The sequence below is a fragment of the Chiloscyllium plagiosum genome, chromosome 39 (genome assembly GCF_004010195.1).
Source record: "Chiloscyllium plagiosum isolate BGI_BamShark_2017 chromosome 39, ASM401019v2, whole genome shotgun sequence".
In the NCBI taxonomy this organism is placed as follows: domain Eukaryota; kingdom Metazoa; phylum Chordata; class Chondrichthyes; order Orectolobiformes; family Hemiscylliidae; genus Chiloscyllium; species Chiloscyllium plagiosum.
This window is the reverse complement of record NC_057748.1, coordinates 22,246,114-22,260,663: the sequence shown is the minus strand read 5'-3', so window position 1 is coordinate 22,260,663 and position 14,550 is coordinate 22,246,114. Positions and strand designations below refer to the sequence as shown.

General features: G+C 45.4%; 1 protein-coding gene across 1 annotated transcript in view; it reads left to right on the top strand.

Moving 5' to 3' along the window:
• Positions 1 to 14,550, top strand: part of tab1 (TGF-beta activated kinase 1/MAP3K7 binding protein 1) — a 45,036-nt gene that overhangs the window by 22,834 nt on the left and 7,652 nt on the right. The window contains exons 4-7 of the mRNA XM_043679324.1: positions 3,668 to 3,806; positions 4,303 to 4,419; positions 10,225 to 10,336; positions 13,973 to 14,117. Of these exons, the coding sequence (XP_043535259.1) occupies positions 3,668 to 3,806; positions 4,303 to 4,419; positions 10,225 to 10,336; positions 13,973 to 14,117 (513 nt within the window). The remainder of the gene's footprint in view (positions 1 to 3,667; positions 3,807 to 4,302; positions 4,420 to 10,224; positions 10,337 to 13,972; positions 14,118 to 14,550) is intronic.

The following is a 14,550-nucleotide window of genomic DNA, read 5'->3' as shown; positions in this document are numbered from 1 at the left end:
ACCATGAAAATAGAATCCATTATCGTAATAACCCATCTGGTTCACTCAGGACCTTCAGGGGAGGAGATTTGCTGTCATTACCTGGACTGGCCAGTCTCAAAGCACTTTCCTTTGAAATATCCCAGCAAGCCACCCAATTCAGGTGGAATTAGAGATGCCCAACAGATACTGGTCTTGCCAGCAATGCCCGTGAAAGAGTCCAGGAAAAAAAACACTCTCAAACACACACACACAAATACCAAAATAAAAATGGAATGCTACCTTTTAAATCTATGGGATTAGAACACAAGGAGAATAAAAGTCACGGTCTAACTGTACAAAGCTCTGGATAAACCACTGCAGGGATTAGTGAAATCAGTTTTGGGCACCACAGTTTAGGAAGTCGATATTAGTCTTGAAAGAGAGTGCAGCATAGATTTAATAGCGATTCCTAAACACCAAAGATTAAATATAAATATGAGTTAATAAAGATATCTTCCATGCAGTTAGGGGTGATTTGATCTCCATTTTCAAGTTATTAAAGAGAGAGGTTTTGTTTTCGTTTGAGTTCTGCTGGTTGGGAGTCAAGGATTAGACTCAGAAGCCATAAATTGTAGCTAACTCTTTCAGAGCTGAAAGTATAAAATCTCTACACAGAGTGGTGAAGGTTTGGAGCCCTCTCCAGCAGTGAGATTGGCATGTTGGGGGTCAATTTAAAATTTACACAGGAGCAAGGTTATCTATTTAATAGATTAACCTCTTCATGAGTATATTTTCCTAAACATTGCAGAACACCTTGAATTCTCTGGTTTTAATGAATACTTTAAAGGTTCCAGGTGCAGGAGACTTGTGCATTGGAATCCTCAACTTCCTGGGCAGTTCCCTTTGGAGTTTGCTACATTGGGGATCTGCTTCACTCTCTCACATGTTCATGTTTGCCCGCACAGGCAGAAGGTAGAGTGTACCAAGGCTAGCCTGGACTGTTTAAAAACCTTGCCAAATCTGAAGGTAAAGGCCTGAATGAGGTTTTGAGCTGTTGATGAGCTGAGGAAGACTAGCAATCTTGTGGAAGGAAGCAGTCTGGATGAATGCATGGCCGTGTGGTTTAAAGTCTTTATGGTGCTAAAACAAGGCCAGTCAGCTCCATTCCTTCACACTGTCCCTGCAAGTTCATCTTCTTTGTGTCTGTCCAATTTCCTTTTGAAATCATTGACCATCTCTGCTTCCACTGTCTTCATGGACAGCAAGCTCCAGCTCATTGGCAGTCATTAGATTTGGAAGGTCCTCCTCACCTTTCCCTATAACTTCAAACTTGTGCTGCCATGTGCTTGTACCATCAGCTGGTGAACAGTTTCTCTGTCTCTCTGATCCAATCTTGGATACTTTGATCAAATCTCTCTCAACTTCTGTGTTCCAAAAACAACTGCTTTTCCAGCCCAACCTTTAACTAAGATTCCCTCATCCCTGAAATCATTCTGGTCAATCTCCTCTGCACCCTCCTTGAGGTTCTTCACATCTGGTTTAAGAACATTTGGATGTGAATATTGTGCTCCACCTTGGGCCTAACCACAAGGTCTTTAAGGCATAATTTCCCTGCTTTTATACTCAGACCTCTAATAGATTAGATTAGATTAGATTAGATTCCCTACAGTGTGGAAACAGGCCGTTCGGCCCAACAAGTCCACACCGACCCTCCGAAGAGTAACCCACCCAGACCCATTTCCCTCTGAAAAATGCCTAAGGCCCTATATTCTTTATTAACTCTTCTCTCAACATGTCTTCCCACCATGAAGGATTGATGCACATGCATATCCAGGTCCCTACACTGCTGCATACTCCTTTAAAACTATGCATTTAAGACTGTATCACCTCTCTTTGCTAAAATACATCACTTCATACATCACTTTGTGGGTGGCACGGTGTTAGCACTGCTGCCTCACAGCGCCAGAGACCCGGGTTCAATTCCCACCTCAGGCGACTGACTGTGTGGAGTTTGCACATTCTCCCTGTGTCTGCGTGGGTTTGCTCCGGTTTCCTCCCACAGTCCAAAGATGTGCAGGTAAGGTGAATTGGCCATGCTAAATTGCCCGTAGTGTAAGGTGAAGGGGTAAAAGTAGGGGTATGGGTGGGTTGCGCTTCGGCGGGTCGGTGTGGACTTGTTAGGCCGAAGGGCCTGTTTCCACACCAAGTAATCTAAAAAAAAATCTAATCTTCATACATGTGTACTACATGCTACTTGCTACATGTCTGCCTGTTCTGTTGCCCTGTCTTGTGCAGTTACAAGCTGTGATCCTCCTCACTCTATCCCATTCTTCAGTCTGAAAATACTACTCGCCCACTACTCTCTACTTCCTGTTTTTTTTAATCCAAGCTGACTCTGCCCCCCCCCCCCCATGCCCCAGTTTTATTGACTAACCTTAAATGTTGTACCTCATCAAGTGCTGTCATCATATTCACATAAACAATAACCATTACTGCTTGGCCATCCAGACTTTGTCTATTTCACTCATCAGATGCACAAGTGTTCGACTTTGATGGAAGCAACAATTGATACTGAATGAGAAAAGGATGCTGATTGTTTGGCCAGTTGATTCTGATTGAGGCCAAGCAATCAGCACCTTTTTCTCATGAGTATCAATTGTTCCCCTTGAAATGTGGTATTCTTGCATAGTGTCCTGATGAGTGTCAGGCAGAACACTTCCAACAACTTGTCACTTTTTGGCACGCCATCAATCTTCTGTTATTCCATCAGGAAGTCAATTAATTAGTTCAACATGATCTGTCTTTTACCAAACCAGGTTTGTTCTCCTGAATTGAGTCAAACCTCTCAAAGTCCTTGTTGATTTTTATTTTGTTCCTCCGATAATTTTGTCTGAAACATCACCCATTGTGATGTGAGACTGACCAGCCTACGTTATTAGGAATGTCCTTACACCTTTAATTGACTAACAATCTCAATTTACAACTGTCAAATCCTCCTGGTATTCCTCCCGTATCCAGGATAGATTTCCTCTATCTCCACCCCAGTTCCTTTCACAGCTTGGGATGCAAACCCTTCAGGCCATGCAGCTTGTCCGCTCAGTCCACAAGGACAGCCTATCTTTCCGGCCTGTCAGTTTTCATCTCATCCATCACTGGTACCATCTCCACTTCTACTGGGATTTTTGTTAGCGTTCTCTTCAGTTAATGCTGATACATGGTACTCAGTAGGTCATGTTTATTACTCATTACCCTTGACCTGAGCCTCTGAACATATATCACCTACTTTATTCCTGATAGGGCTCTAACCCCTCACCTCTTACCCGTATTATTTGCATGCTGATCTAATTTTTGGTTACTCTTTTATATTAAGTGCAATTTTATGGTCTCGTTCTGTCTTTGCTTGGTTTATTTGCCTCTTCACTTCTCTCAACTTTAATGTATTGGGCCTGGTTTTTGCATGAAAAGCTTACCTGAAATGTAGTGAAATCACTCTCTAAAGTTGTACCAATCCCTTCCCTGCCTCCTAACCCTTTACTCCTCTCCCTTTCACTTCTCTCTCCCTCCCTATCCCTATCTCCCCTTTCCTTATCCCAGTCTCTCCCTCTCCCTCTCACTCCCACTCCTCCCCTCCTTGTGCACTTCTCCTTCTCCTCACTCCTTTTGTACTATTTGATTTTTAACTGGTGTCTTATTTCTTGCTCCTCAGGGTGTTCCTCACTCCCAGCTTCCACAGCAGTATCAGAAACTCCTGGAGAGACTCAATAAAGTTGAACAGGAGATTGCAGGAGGAACAACTGCCATTGTAGCCCTCATTCTCAACAACAAACTCTACATCGCCAATATAGGTACGGCTCTGCTCTCCATCCTGCAGCAATGCTGCAGGGTCCCACCTCCTTAACTAGTACCTGCTTAGACTTTCCAGCATTTGAGTTCCTCCTCACACTCATTTAAACACCGTGCGCCTCCTGACATCACAGCACAAGACAGTGAGAGCTCTGCCTTCCTTCAGGCAGAGACCTTGAGACTGTAGTCAGGGCAGGGAGTCTCTGTGATAGGGTAGAATCCACCTTGTTTGAGATGTGGCTCCTGTGCCATTGTGTTGCTCAGCTCATGACTGGGATCCAATGTTGAGGAGTGTGACAGTCTTGCTTCATATCCTGTGTGGCTTCAGAGTGTGGCAACATACGAGGAGCTGTAGACGGTACCGTTTCTCTTGTGCATTCCTTACTGGTGTCAGCTAGCCTGCTACTACCTCCTCCTCTTCCAATCGTCCTCTCCCTAAAGCCCCTGCTGGGATGAGCCCCTCCCTGCCTCACCCTCTGTTCTCTGTTACTTTGGCAGGCACCAACCGAGCATTGCTGTGTAAATCCACTGCAGATGGACAACTCCAGGTGACTCAAGTTAGCGTTGATCACACGACAGACAATGAGGATGAGCTATTCCGGCTGTCACAGCTTGGTGAGTGACCACTCTTCCTCACAGGAGATCCAATGAACAATCTGCCCACGGAGATGGGTCTGAACATTTCCATATACACCTGCTGTTTGCCATTTGTCACATTTGAGGAGGCAAGAATTCTCTTCATGATTCTCCAGTTGATAGTAGAGAGCCTCTGCTCTCTCTTCCACCCACTGCCACTTCCCCCCCCGCCCTGTTTCCCCCTTCCCCCTCACACCCCGCTGTACCCTCTCCCTCTCCCTCCATGTCAGGCCCTTCTAGGTGTGTCACTGGGCTTGTTCATAGCTTGTTTTAGTTTTAAAATTCAAAGGTTTTCTTTTTGTGGGCGGCATGGTGGCACAGTGATTAGCTCTGCTGCCTCACAGAGCCAGAGACCCGGGTTCAATTCCCACCTCCGGCGACTGACTGTGTGGAGTTTGCACATTCTCCCCGTGTCTGCGTGGGTTTCCTCCGGGTGCACTGGTTTCCTCCCACAGTCCAAAGATGTGCAATTCAGGTGAATTGGCCATGCTACATTGCCTGTAGTGCTAGGTGAAGGGGTAAATGTAGGGGTATGGGTGGGTTGCACTTAGGCGGGTCAGTGTGGACTTGTTGGGCCGAAGGGCCTGTTTCCACACTGTAAGTAATCTAATTTAAGTAATCTAATCTAATCTTGTCATTTAAGCACAGTTCTAATTTCTGTCCAGATCTTGGATCACGATCTTAGTCTCACCTGGTCTTAGTATTATTTTATAAACGTAACTTTAAGTTTGAGAGAAATCTGGAAATTAAGAATTTGACTGCTGTGAATTTTGTTCCCTCTTGCCTGCTGGCTGTCTGTTTTATGGATACTTTGCTCCTTTGCTTCTCCCAGGCATCGGGTGTCTGTGCTGCACTATCTTACTTGGCTGTTACTGTTGCCAGTCCCTTGCCAATTTGTTGCTAACGTAGAGTAATTCTTTGTCACACTGTGTAATACTCATCGTTTGCACCAAGATACACATCATACGGAGCGTAGCTCTCCGGGGCGGCGTCCGGAGCGTAGCTCTCCGTCCGGGGCGGCGTGCGGAGCGTAGCTCTCCGTCCGGGGCGGCGTGCGGAGCGTAGCTCTCCGTCCGGCGTGCGGAGCGTAGCTCTCCGTCCGGGGCGGCGTGCGGAGCGGAGCTCTCCGTCCGGGGCGGCGTGCGGAGCGGAGCTCTCCGTCCGGGGCGGCGTGCGGAGCGTAGCTCTTCGTCCGGGGCGGCGTGCGGAGCGGAGCTCTCCGTCCGGGGCGGCGTGCGGAGCGTAGCTCTTCGTCCGGGGCGGCGTGCGGAGCGGAGCTCTCCGTCCGGGGCGGCGTGCGGAGCGTAGCTCCGGAGCTCTCCGTCCGGGGCGGCGTGCGGAGCGTAGCTCTCCGTCCGGGGCGGCATTTTGCTTCTTCTGAGTTTGAATCACATGATTCTCTCACTCTGCCAATTTCATAAAAACATTATCATAAACATACCCGTATCCCATTTTCCCGAGTTTTGACTATTGTTTGTTCTTGGTATATATTTCTTTCATGGATTAATGCATAAATGATGCTTTAATGATATTAATAATCTCCGTAAGCTTGAATGAACTTATTCCACTAATGTATTTTCTGTACTAAGTATGCTACATATCACCTCAAATTGGGACTTCAGCAAATCTAATGGAGGACAGCATTCCTGTGTTGCAGCATTATTTTTTTGCCACATTTCATTGTAATAAGGTGTTAATTATTTTTTCACTGAGTGAAGCAACGAGTTGTTCGTGTAATAAAGCCACAGTCATACAGCACGGAAACAGACCGTTCGGTGTAAATCGTTCACGTCAGCCAAGTTTACCAAACTAAATTAGTCTCGTCATAGGTTAGATTATAGGTTCAATTCATCATTCCAACAATAGTTGAGAATGTGACCGGTTGGTGAATCATTGAATCCCTACGGTGCAGAAAGAGACCATTCAACCCACTGTGTCTGCATCGACCCTCTGAAGACCATCCCAACCAGACCTGGATGTCACTGAGCAGGTTATTGCTGAGCAGATGCTACTTGACCGCACTATGATGACACCTTCCATCACTTTACTGCTGATGGAGAGTCTGCTGATGGAGAGTCGACTGATGGAGCAGTTTTCTTTATGTACAGTACACACTTGGGCAACTTTCCACATTGTTGGGTAGCTGCCAGTGTTATAACTATACTGGAACAGCTTGGCTAAGTGGGGTGGCAAGTTCTGGAGCACAAGTACTATTGCTGGAATGTTGTCAGGACCCATAGGTTTTGCAGTATCCAGTATCTCCAACCATTTCTTGATATCACATGGAGTGAATCAAATTGGCTGAACACTGGTATGGACCATCCACTCGGCACTTCTGTCTGAAAATTCCTGCAAAAGCTTCAGCTTTATCTTTTGCACTGATGTGTTGTACTTTTCCATCATTGAGGATGGGAATATTTGTGGAGCCACCCCCTTCAGTGAGTTGTTAAATTGTCCACTACCATTCACAACTGGAATCTGGCAGGCCTGCAGAGCTTTGATTTGGGATTGTTTAGCAATCAGTTGCTGCTGATGCTGTCTGACATGCAAGGAGTCCTGATTGGTGGCTTCACCAGACTGACTCCTCATTTTTAGGTCTGCCTGGTGCTGCCCCTGGCATGCCTTCCTGCACTCTCCATTGAACTAGGGTTGATCCCCAGGCTTGATGGTAATGGTTGAATGGGGGATATGGCAGGCCATGATGTTACAGATTGTGCTGGACTACAATTCTGGTCTGTCGATGGCCCGCATCACCTCATGGATGCCCAGTCTTGACTAGTTGGATCTGTTTGAAGTCCCATTTAGCTCAGTGATAGTGCCACACAACACAATTGGGGTTATTCTCAATGTGAAGGTGGACTTTGTCTCCACAAAGACTATGCAGTGGTTGCTCTTATCAATACTGTCATGGTGTTTTAAAAAATTCTCAAGGTCAAGGACCAGGCTCGCAGGAAAGTAGTCTGACACAGAACAAACAGCCAAGAGGCGAGTCTGCTAGAATATAGTTTTATTCCCCGCAGTGTCCCCACAACCAGTCTCGTACTTACAACGGGTCTGGCTTATACTCACTCTACATGTTACCAAAACTGGGAGCCGTCAGTTCTCGTAGAGCGGTTGCCAACAACCCACGCTCGGCGGTTAAACGTAACCCCGGAGCAGACTCTACCGAACTGGAGACTTCTCCAGCTGATATACCCTTTTCCAGATATAAACATTCATGTGAACAGCAGAGCAAGGCTAAAAAACACATTCCATTCTGGTTACATACAGATAAGAAGATTCACACGGGAAGGTGTATAACAAGATTCACACGGGACTAAGCGACACCTTCCATTTTCGGTTAGATTCACACATGTATTGGGACACAATTTTAACCCTTTCACCACACATGGACAGATACATGGACAGCTGGGGGATTGGTAAGGATAAGGTTAAGTATGTTTTTCCCTCTCGCTGGTTTCCTTACCACCTGTCACCGACCCAGTCTAGCAGCTACGTCCTTTAGGACCCGACCAGCTCAATCAGTAGTACTGCTGCAGAGCCACTCTTTGTGGTGGACATTGAAAGCTACCCCCCCCCCCCCCCCAGAATATACTTAGTGCTTTTTGCCAGTCTCAGTGCCTCCTCTAAGTGCTGTTCAACAGGGAGTAGTTCTGGTTCATCAGCTGAGGGAGGACAGTGAGTGGTAACCAGCAAGAGGTTTCTTTGCACGTGTATCACCTGAAGCCATGAGATGTCATGGGGTCTGGAGTCAATGTTGAGGACTCTTGGAGCAGCTCCTGACTGACTGTATCCCACTGTGCTACCACCTCTGCTGGCTGTGTCCTGCCAGTGGGAGAGGACATATCCCGGGATGGTAATGATGGGGTCTGGGACATTGTTAGGTATGATTCCGTTAGTGTGACTATGTCAGGCTGTTGCTAGACTCGTCTGAGACAGCTCTCCCCGTGTTGGCAGTAGCCCCCAGAGGTTAGTGAGGAGGACTTTGCAGGGTTGACAGGGCTGTTTCTGCTGTTGTTTTTTCTGGTGCCTAGATAGCTGCCAGATGATCAGTCCAGTTTCATTTCTTTGAGACTTTGTAGCATTTGGTACAACTGAGTGGCTTACAAGGCCATTTCAGAGGGGAATTGAGAGTCAACTATATTGTGCAATATTAACTGATGAGGAGAAAGTAAGGACTGCAGATGCTGGAGATCAGAGTCAAGAGTGTGGTGCTGGAAAGCATCCTTCATTCCTGATATACCCTTGAGTTTAGAAGGATGAGAGGGGATCTGATTGAGGCGTATGAGATTTAAGGATTGGACGCTCTGGAGGCAGGAAGCATATTTCCGCTGATGGGTGAGTCCAGAACAAGAGGGCACAGTTTAAAAATCAGGGGTAGGCCATTTAGAACAGAGTTAAGGAGAAGCTTCCTCACCCAGAGAGTGGTGGGTGTATGGAATGCTCTGCCAAGTCTCTGGATACTTTCAAGAAAGAGATGGATAGAGCTCTTAGAGAGTGGAATCAAGGGTTATGGGGATAAGGCAGGAACAGGATACTGATTGTGGATGATCAGCCATGATCATAATGAATGGTGGTGCTGGCTCGAAGGGCAGAATGGCCAACTCCTGTACCTATTGTCCATTGTCAATTCTCCTGCTCCTCAGATGCTGCCTGACCGACTGTGCATTTCCAGCAACACACTTTCAACTCTGACTATTGATAATGGCCACCCATCAGAAAAGCAGAATTCATAATGTGACCAGACACTTGGTCAGTTAATTTCCATCTCTAAACCTATCTTTTATTACATAATGCAGATTTATATTAATATATGGAGAAAACAATTTAATTTATATATGCACAAGAAAAAGACAATTGTATAAACTGTTTCTGTTCACGTTTGTTAGCGTCAACTGTGGGGAAGAGAAGGACTAAACTGCCTTCAGTTATTGGAGGGATGAGAGTGAACAGTTGGCTGGGGAGATGGGTAGTGTGCATTTGGGACTGTGGTGGCTGGACAGTGCATGGTTGAAGAGAGAGAGACAGTGTGTAATCCCTGCCCCCAGTGTTGGGGTCTCACTGCCCAGAGTGTGGGCCCTGTCCTGGGCTTGGGCACTTGTTGGGCAATGTCTGCTCCCAAACTAGTGCTGTAAAAAATCTCATTGAATTGCTGACCAGGCTTGAAGGGCCAAATAGTCCACTTCTAATAATGTTTCCTATATTTCCATATCTAGTCATGCCTGATTGTCCTACTGAGAACCCTGTTCACACTTTCTCCTTATACCCTTTGGTTCCCTTAGCCATAAGACCCATGTTTAAATGCTCCTTTTGGTCCCAATCATTTGTTGTGGCAGACAATTCTACAGACTCGCCACTCTTGGGATGAAGAAATTTCTCCTCATTTCAATTGTAAATGGCTTACCCCATTTCCTTAAACTGTGGGGCCCCTGGTTCTAGATTCTCTGGTCATTAGCCCATCGAGTTTGCACCAACTCTGAAGAGTTTACCACCCCAGCCCCACACTGTCCCTGTAATCCTACATTTCCTGTGGCTAATTCACGAGCCTGCACATCTATGGACACTGGGCACTTTAGCATGGCCAATGTACCTAACCTGCATGTCATGGGACTATGGGTGGTAAGCCAAGCACCTGAAGGAATTAGGGAGAATGTGCAAACTCCATGTGGACAGTCACTTGAAGCTGGGATCGAACCTGGGTAGCTGACACTGTGAGGCAGCAATGCTATCCACTGCACTGCAGTGCCATCCCTTCTGATTCACAGCTTTTTGTCTCACCTGTAGGTTTGGATCCAACAAAAATAAAACAGTTTGGGCTGATTGGAGGTCACGACAGCAGTCGCAGGATTGGAGATTACAGAATGAAATACAGTTACAGTGATGTGGAAATGCTGAGGTAAGGAAGCCTTATTTTTAGAAAAGTCTTTGGTTTGTTCGATCATTAGAGTGTTGTACAGACTTAACCATTTAAAGCTCAGCCTGCCCCTTCCAGAAACATTAGCTCATTCTTGACCTTTGCTCCTGTTTACCAGTTTCATTCACTGCTTTCTGGCCTACACTTCCTGTGAAACATAAAAACAAGTTTTAGAGAGTGAAGTCATTAATGTGGGACCCAGGCAGAGTTAGTCAGTGCTGGCTGGATATGAATTGGGATGTGTAGGAGCCGAGGAAGGTGTTTTTAATCAACCTAATCAGTCTGGGACAGGTGGGACTCGAACCTGGATCTACTCACCCAGAGGCAGGGACACTATCACTACACCACATGGCCCTCAATGGTATGCCTGGTATGCTGTCAGAATGCTACTTTTCAGCCAACGTTATAGACTCTTGCTACCAATGTGTCTCTCTTCAATTTGTTCATGTGATGTGTCACTGACAAGACCTGCCTTTATTTCACTGTGTCCTCACAATTGACTCCAAACCAAATGAAATCCCAGCACTGACCCTAGTGACACACCATTTGTTGCTTCTTGCCAACCAATTTATGCCTACTCTAACATCCCATCAGCCATCCACCCCTACACCATGAGCTTTTAATTTTTCACAATAACCATTATGGTACCCTATCAAATATTATCAGGAAATCTCAGTATGGTATATCCATCAGTTTCTCTGTGTGTCACTTCTTCAAAACAATTCTAAAAGCTTGGTCAGAAAGTTTCCCTTTCACAAAACCAATTGACTCTGCCTGATTACCTTGAACCTCCACCAAGTTTCCTGCTATAACTTCCTTAATAATAGCTTTGAACATCTTCCTAACGATAGATGTTAAGCTAACTGGCTTGTCGTTTCCTCCTTTCTGTTTCCTTCCCTTTTGAACAAAGCAGTTACATTTGCCATTTTATAATCTAATAGGACTATCCCTGAATCAAGAGTTTTGAAAACTTAAAACCAATGCATCAACTCTCTCACGAGTTGCTTTTAAGACCCTTCAGGTGAAGTTCATCAGGATCCAGACATTTGTCAGTTGCAGCTCCAACAATTTACTCAGTGTCACTTCTCTGCTGATTGTGATTTTCCTGATTCCTTTTTCCCTCCATTTCCTGATTTATCCTTCTTCTGGGATATTGCTTTCTTTTCTGTAGTGAAGGCTGAGGCCAAATGCCTTTTCAATTCATCTGAGTTCCTATTATTAATTCTCCAGTTTCAGTTTCTGTAGGACCAGTGCTCACTTTGTTAGCATTTTTATTTAAATATTTGTAGAAACTCTTACTATATATTTTATATTTCCGGCTTACTTTTGTACTCTTATTTCTGGCTCTATTAATTGTTGACTTTTTTTTTGCTGCTTTTTACATTTTGTCAAATCATTTGCCCTGGCACACCTGATGCATTATGTTTCTTCATTTATTCGAAAATATGTCTGTCCCTCAACCTAAGCTTCCCAATGCACTTCTGCCAGCTCTGCTTTCATAACCTCATTGCCATGCTTGAAATTTTAACATTAGTCTCTGACCCTCTCCTCTCTCCACCAAACTCATTATAAATTCAGTTGTTGTCTTCTCTGATGACAGAGCTATAAAGTATTTGATCAACCATTCTGCCATTTCCTTGTTCTCTATTATTGTTACAATAAGGGGCCTACATTGTCGTCTTGAATCTTTTTCTTTTTACTTTTAGAATCTCTTATTGTCCACTTTTTTTGTGCCTTGCAAATTTATCCTCATTCTATTTTTCCCCTCTTAATCAACTTCTAGGTCCTTCTTTGCTAAGTTCTAAACTACTCTTAGTCCTCAGGTCTGCTACTATCTTCTAGCAATTTAAATGACTCCTTTTTGGATGTAATTGTCCTTATTTCTTCTGTTAACCATAGTTATGCCACTTTTCCTGTTATCTTTTGCCCAAAAGTAATGCAAAAGTTTTGCAATACATGCATTCATTCCTTAAACATTACTGATTACCTGTCCACTGACATGCCTTTTAATGAGGTACCTGGTCTATCATAGCCAATTGAACCCTCCTACCATCACAGTTTCCTTTACTTAGATTGAGTACTCTAGTTTTCGATTGGACGACTTCACTTAGAATTCTTCAATAGGATACAATCGGGTAACGGTCACATTTTCCTAAAGATCCTCTCACAACAAGATTGCACAAGACCAAATCTCTGATAGCCTCCCTCCACATTAGTTCTTCAACTAGCCTAAAAATATTTTATCCACTTTCTAGGAATTCATCTGCCAAAGTTTAATGCAAATATGGTTTGCCCAATCTATAGGTAGACAAAGTAAGCTTTCGCATACATGTCAAATGCCATCTCCAACCTCACCACTACTGCTTGGAGACCTATCGATGACTCCCACGAATGTTTCCAACCCCTTGTGGCTTCTTAGCTCCTCCCAAACTGATTCTGTCTCAATTGTCTGTGCCAACATCCTTTCTGACTATTACACTGATTTCATCTTTTCCTAACATCACTACCCTACACCCCACTCCATTTTTGCCTGTCCCTCTACCTGCAGCAGAGTAAGAATCAATTCCTGAGGCTGAAAATGTTTAGGAAAAACACAAAACACACCTTTGCCTTAATTACTTAGCTGCAGCACTCCACTGTGAGGCACGTTCAGCTACATTTGGGCAATATTTGACAGTGTGGGGCTCTAGAAAAACTGGGGACAATGAGAATTGGAAATGGAGAGACTCTTCACTGGTTGGACTCGTACCTGGTATATCTGACTGTAGTTATTGGAGGTCAGTCATCTCAGCTTGAGGGCATCTCTGCAGGAGTTCCTCAGAGCAGTATCCTAGCCCCAACCATCTTCAGTTGCTTCATCAAAGACCTTACCTCCATTGTAAATGGAAATGTTCATTGCTGATTGTACAACGTTCAACACCATTCGCAACTGGTCAGATACTGAAGCACTCCTTGTCCAAATGCAGCAAAACTGGACAATAACCAGGCTTGGGCTGAAAAGTGACAACTAACACAATGATGATCTCCAACAAGGGGCATTAACCCCACCACCTTGGGCTTTCATTAAGATTGTAATCTTTAAGTGTCACACCGTCATTTTCCTGGGGGTTACCATTGACCATAAACTGAACTGGATCAGCCATATAACTACAGCAACAAGAGCGGGTTAGAGATGAGGTATCCTGCAACAAGTAATCCACCTCCTGACTCTGCAAAGTCTGTCCACCATCTACATGGCACAAGTGTCTTGGAATACTCTCCATTTGCCTGGATGGGTACATAGAGTCATAGCACGGAAACAGACCCTTTGGTCCAACCCGTCCATGCCGACCAGATATCCCAACCCAATCTAGTCCCAACTGCCAGCACCCGGCCCATATTCCTCCAAACCCTGCCTATTCATGTACCCATCCAAATGTGTCTTAAATGTTGCAATTGTGCCTACACTACATTGACTGACTGCAGCAAATCAAAAAGGCAGCTCCCTACCAACCCCCCCTCTGCTGGAGGGTGTTTGGGGGAAGGTAATACATACATGCATAGCTCATTTTCCCTAGTTACCATTGTACCCAGCTGTGATTACTCGTGCAATAATCAGATTCCTCTTTCTGCTTGAAGTGCTGCCAAGACAAAACCAATTATTGCAGAGCCTGAGATACACGGAGGACAGGCCCTGGATGGATTGACAGGCTTTCTGGTCTTGATGACCGATGGATTGTATAAGGCCCTGGAGGCAGCTCACGGTCCAGGACAAGCTAACCAGGTGGAGTATGTATGACCATATTACAGCTGAGAGCGCGGGAGCAGGTTACAGTTTTTGAATATAGAGGAACTGAGTGTAAGAGTGATTCACCAAGAGTTTTTATCACCACCCAGCACTCATCACCCCTGCCCACCATCCTCCCACCTCACTCAGCACAACCCTCACTCCACCCCTACCCCCTCACACCACCCCCCACACACACACATAATCCCCATCCAGCTCAAAGCTCCCTTCTGCACTCAGCAACCCCTCTCCCCACACCACCTAGTTACCCTTCTCCCACCCCGAATTCTCCACACCCTTTCTGCTCCACTGCCCCATGCCCCTCACTCTCCAACTCTCCCTGCAATATCAAGCTCTGCTCTGCGTCCTTGTTCTTTGACCCTGCCTGTCACTGCCGGGCTCCGCCCATTGCTCTCTGTTCCCCCCCCCC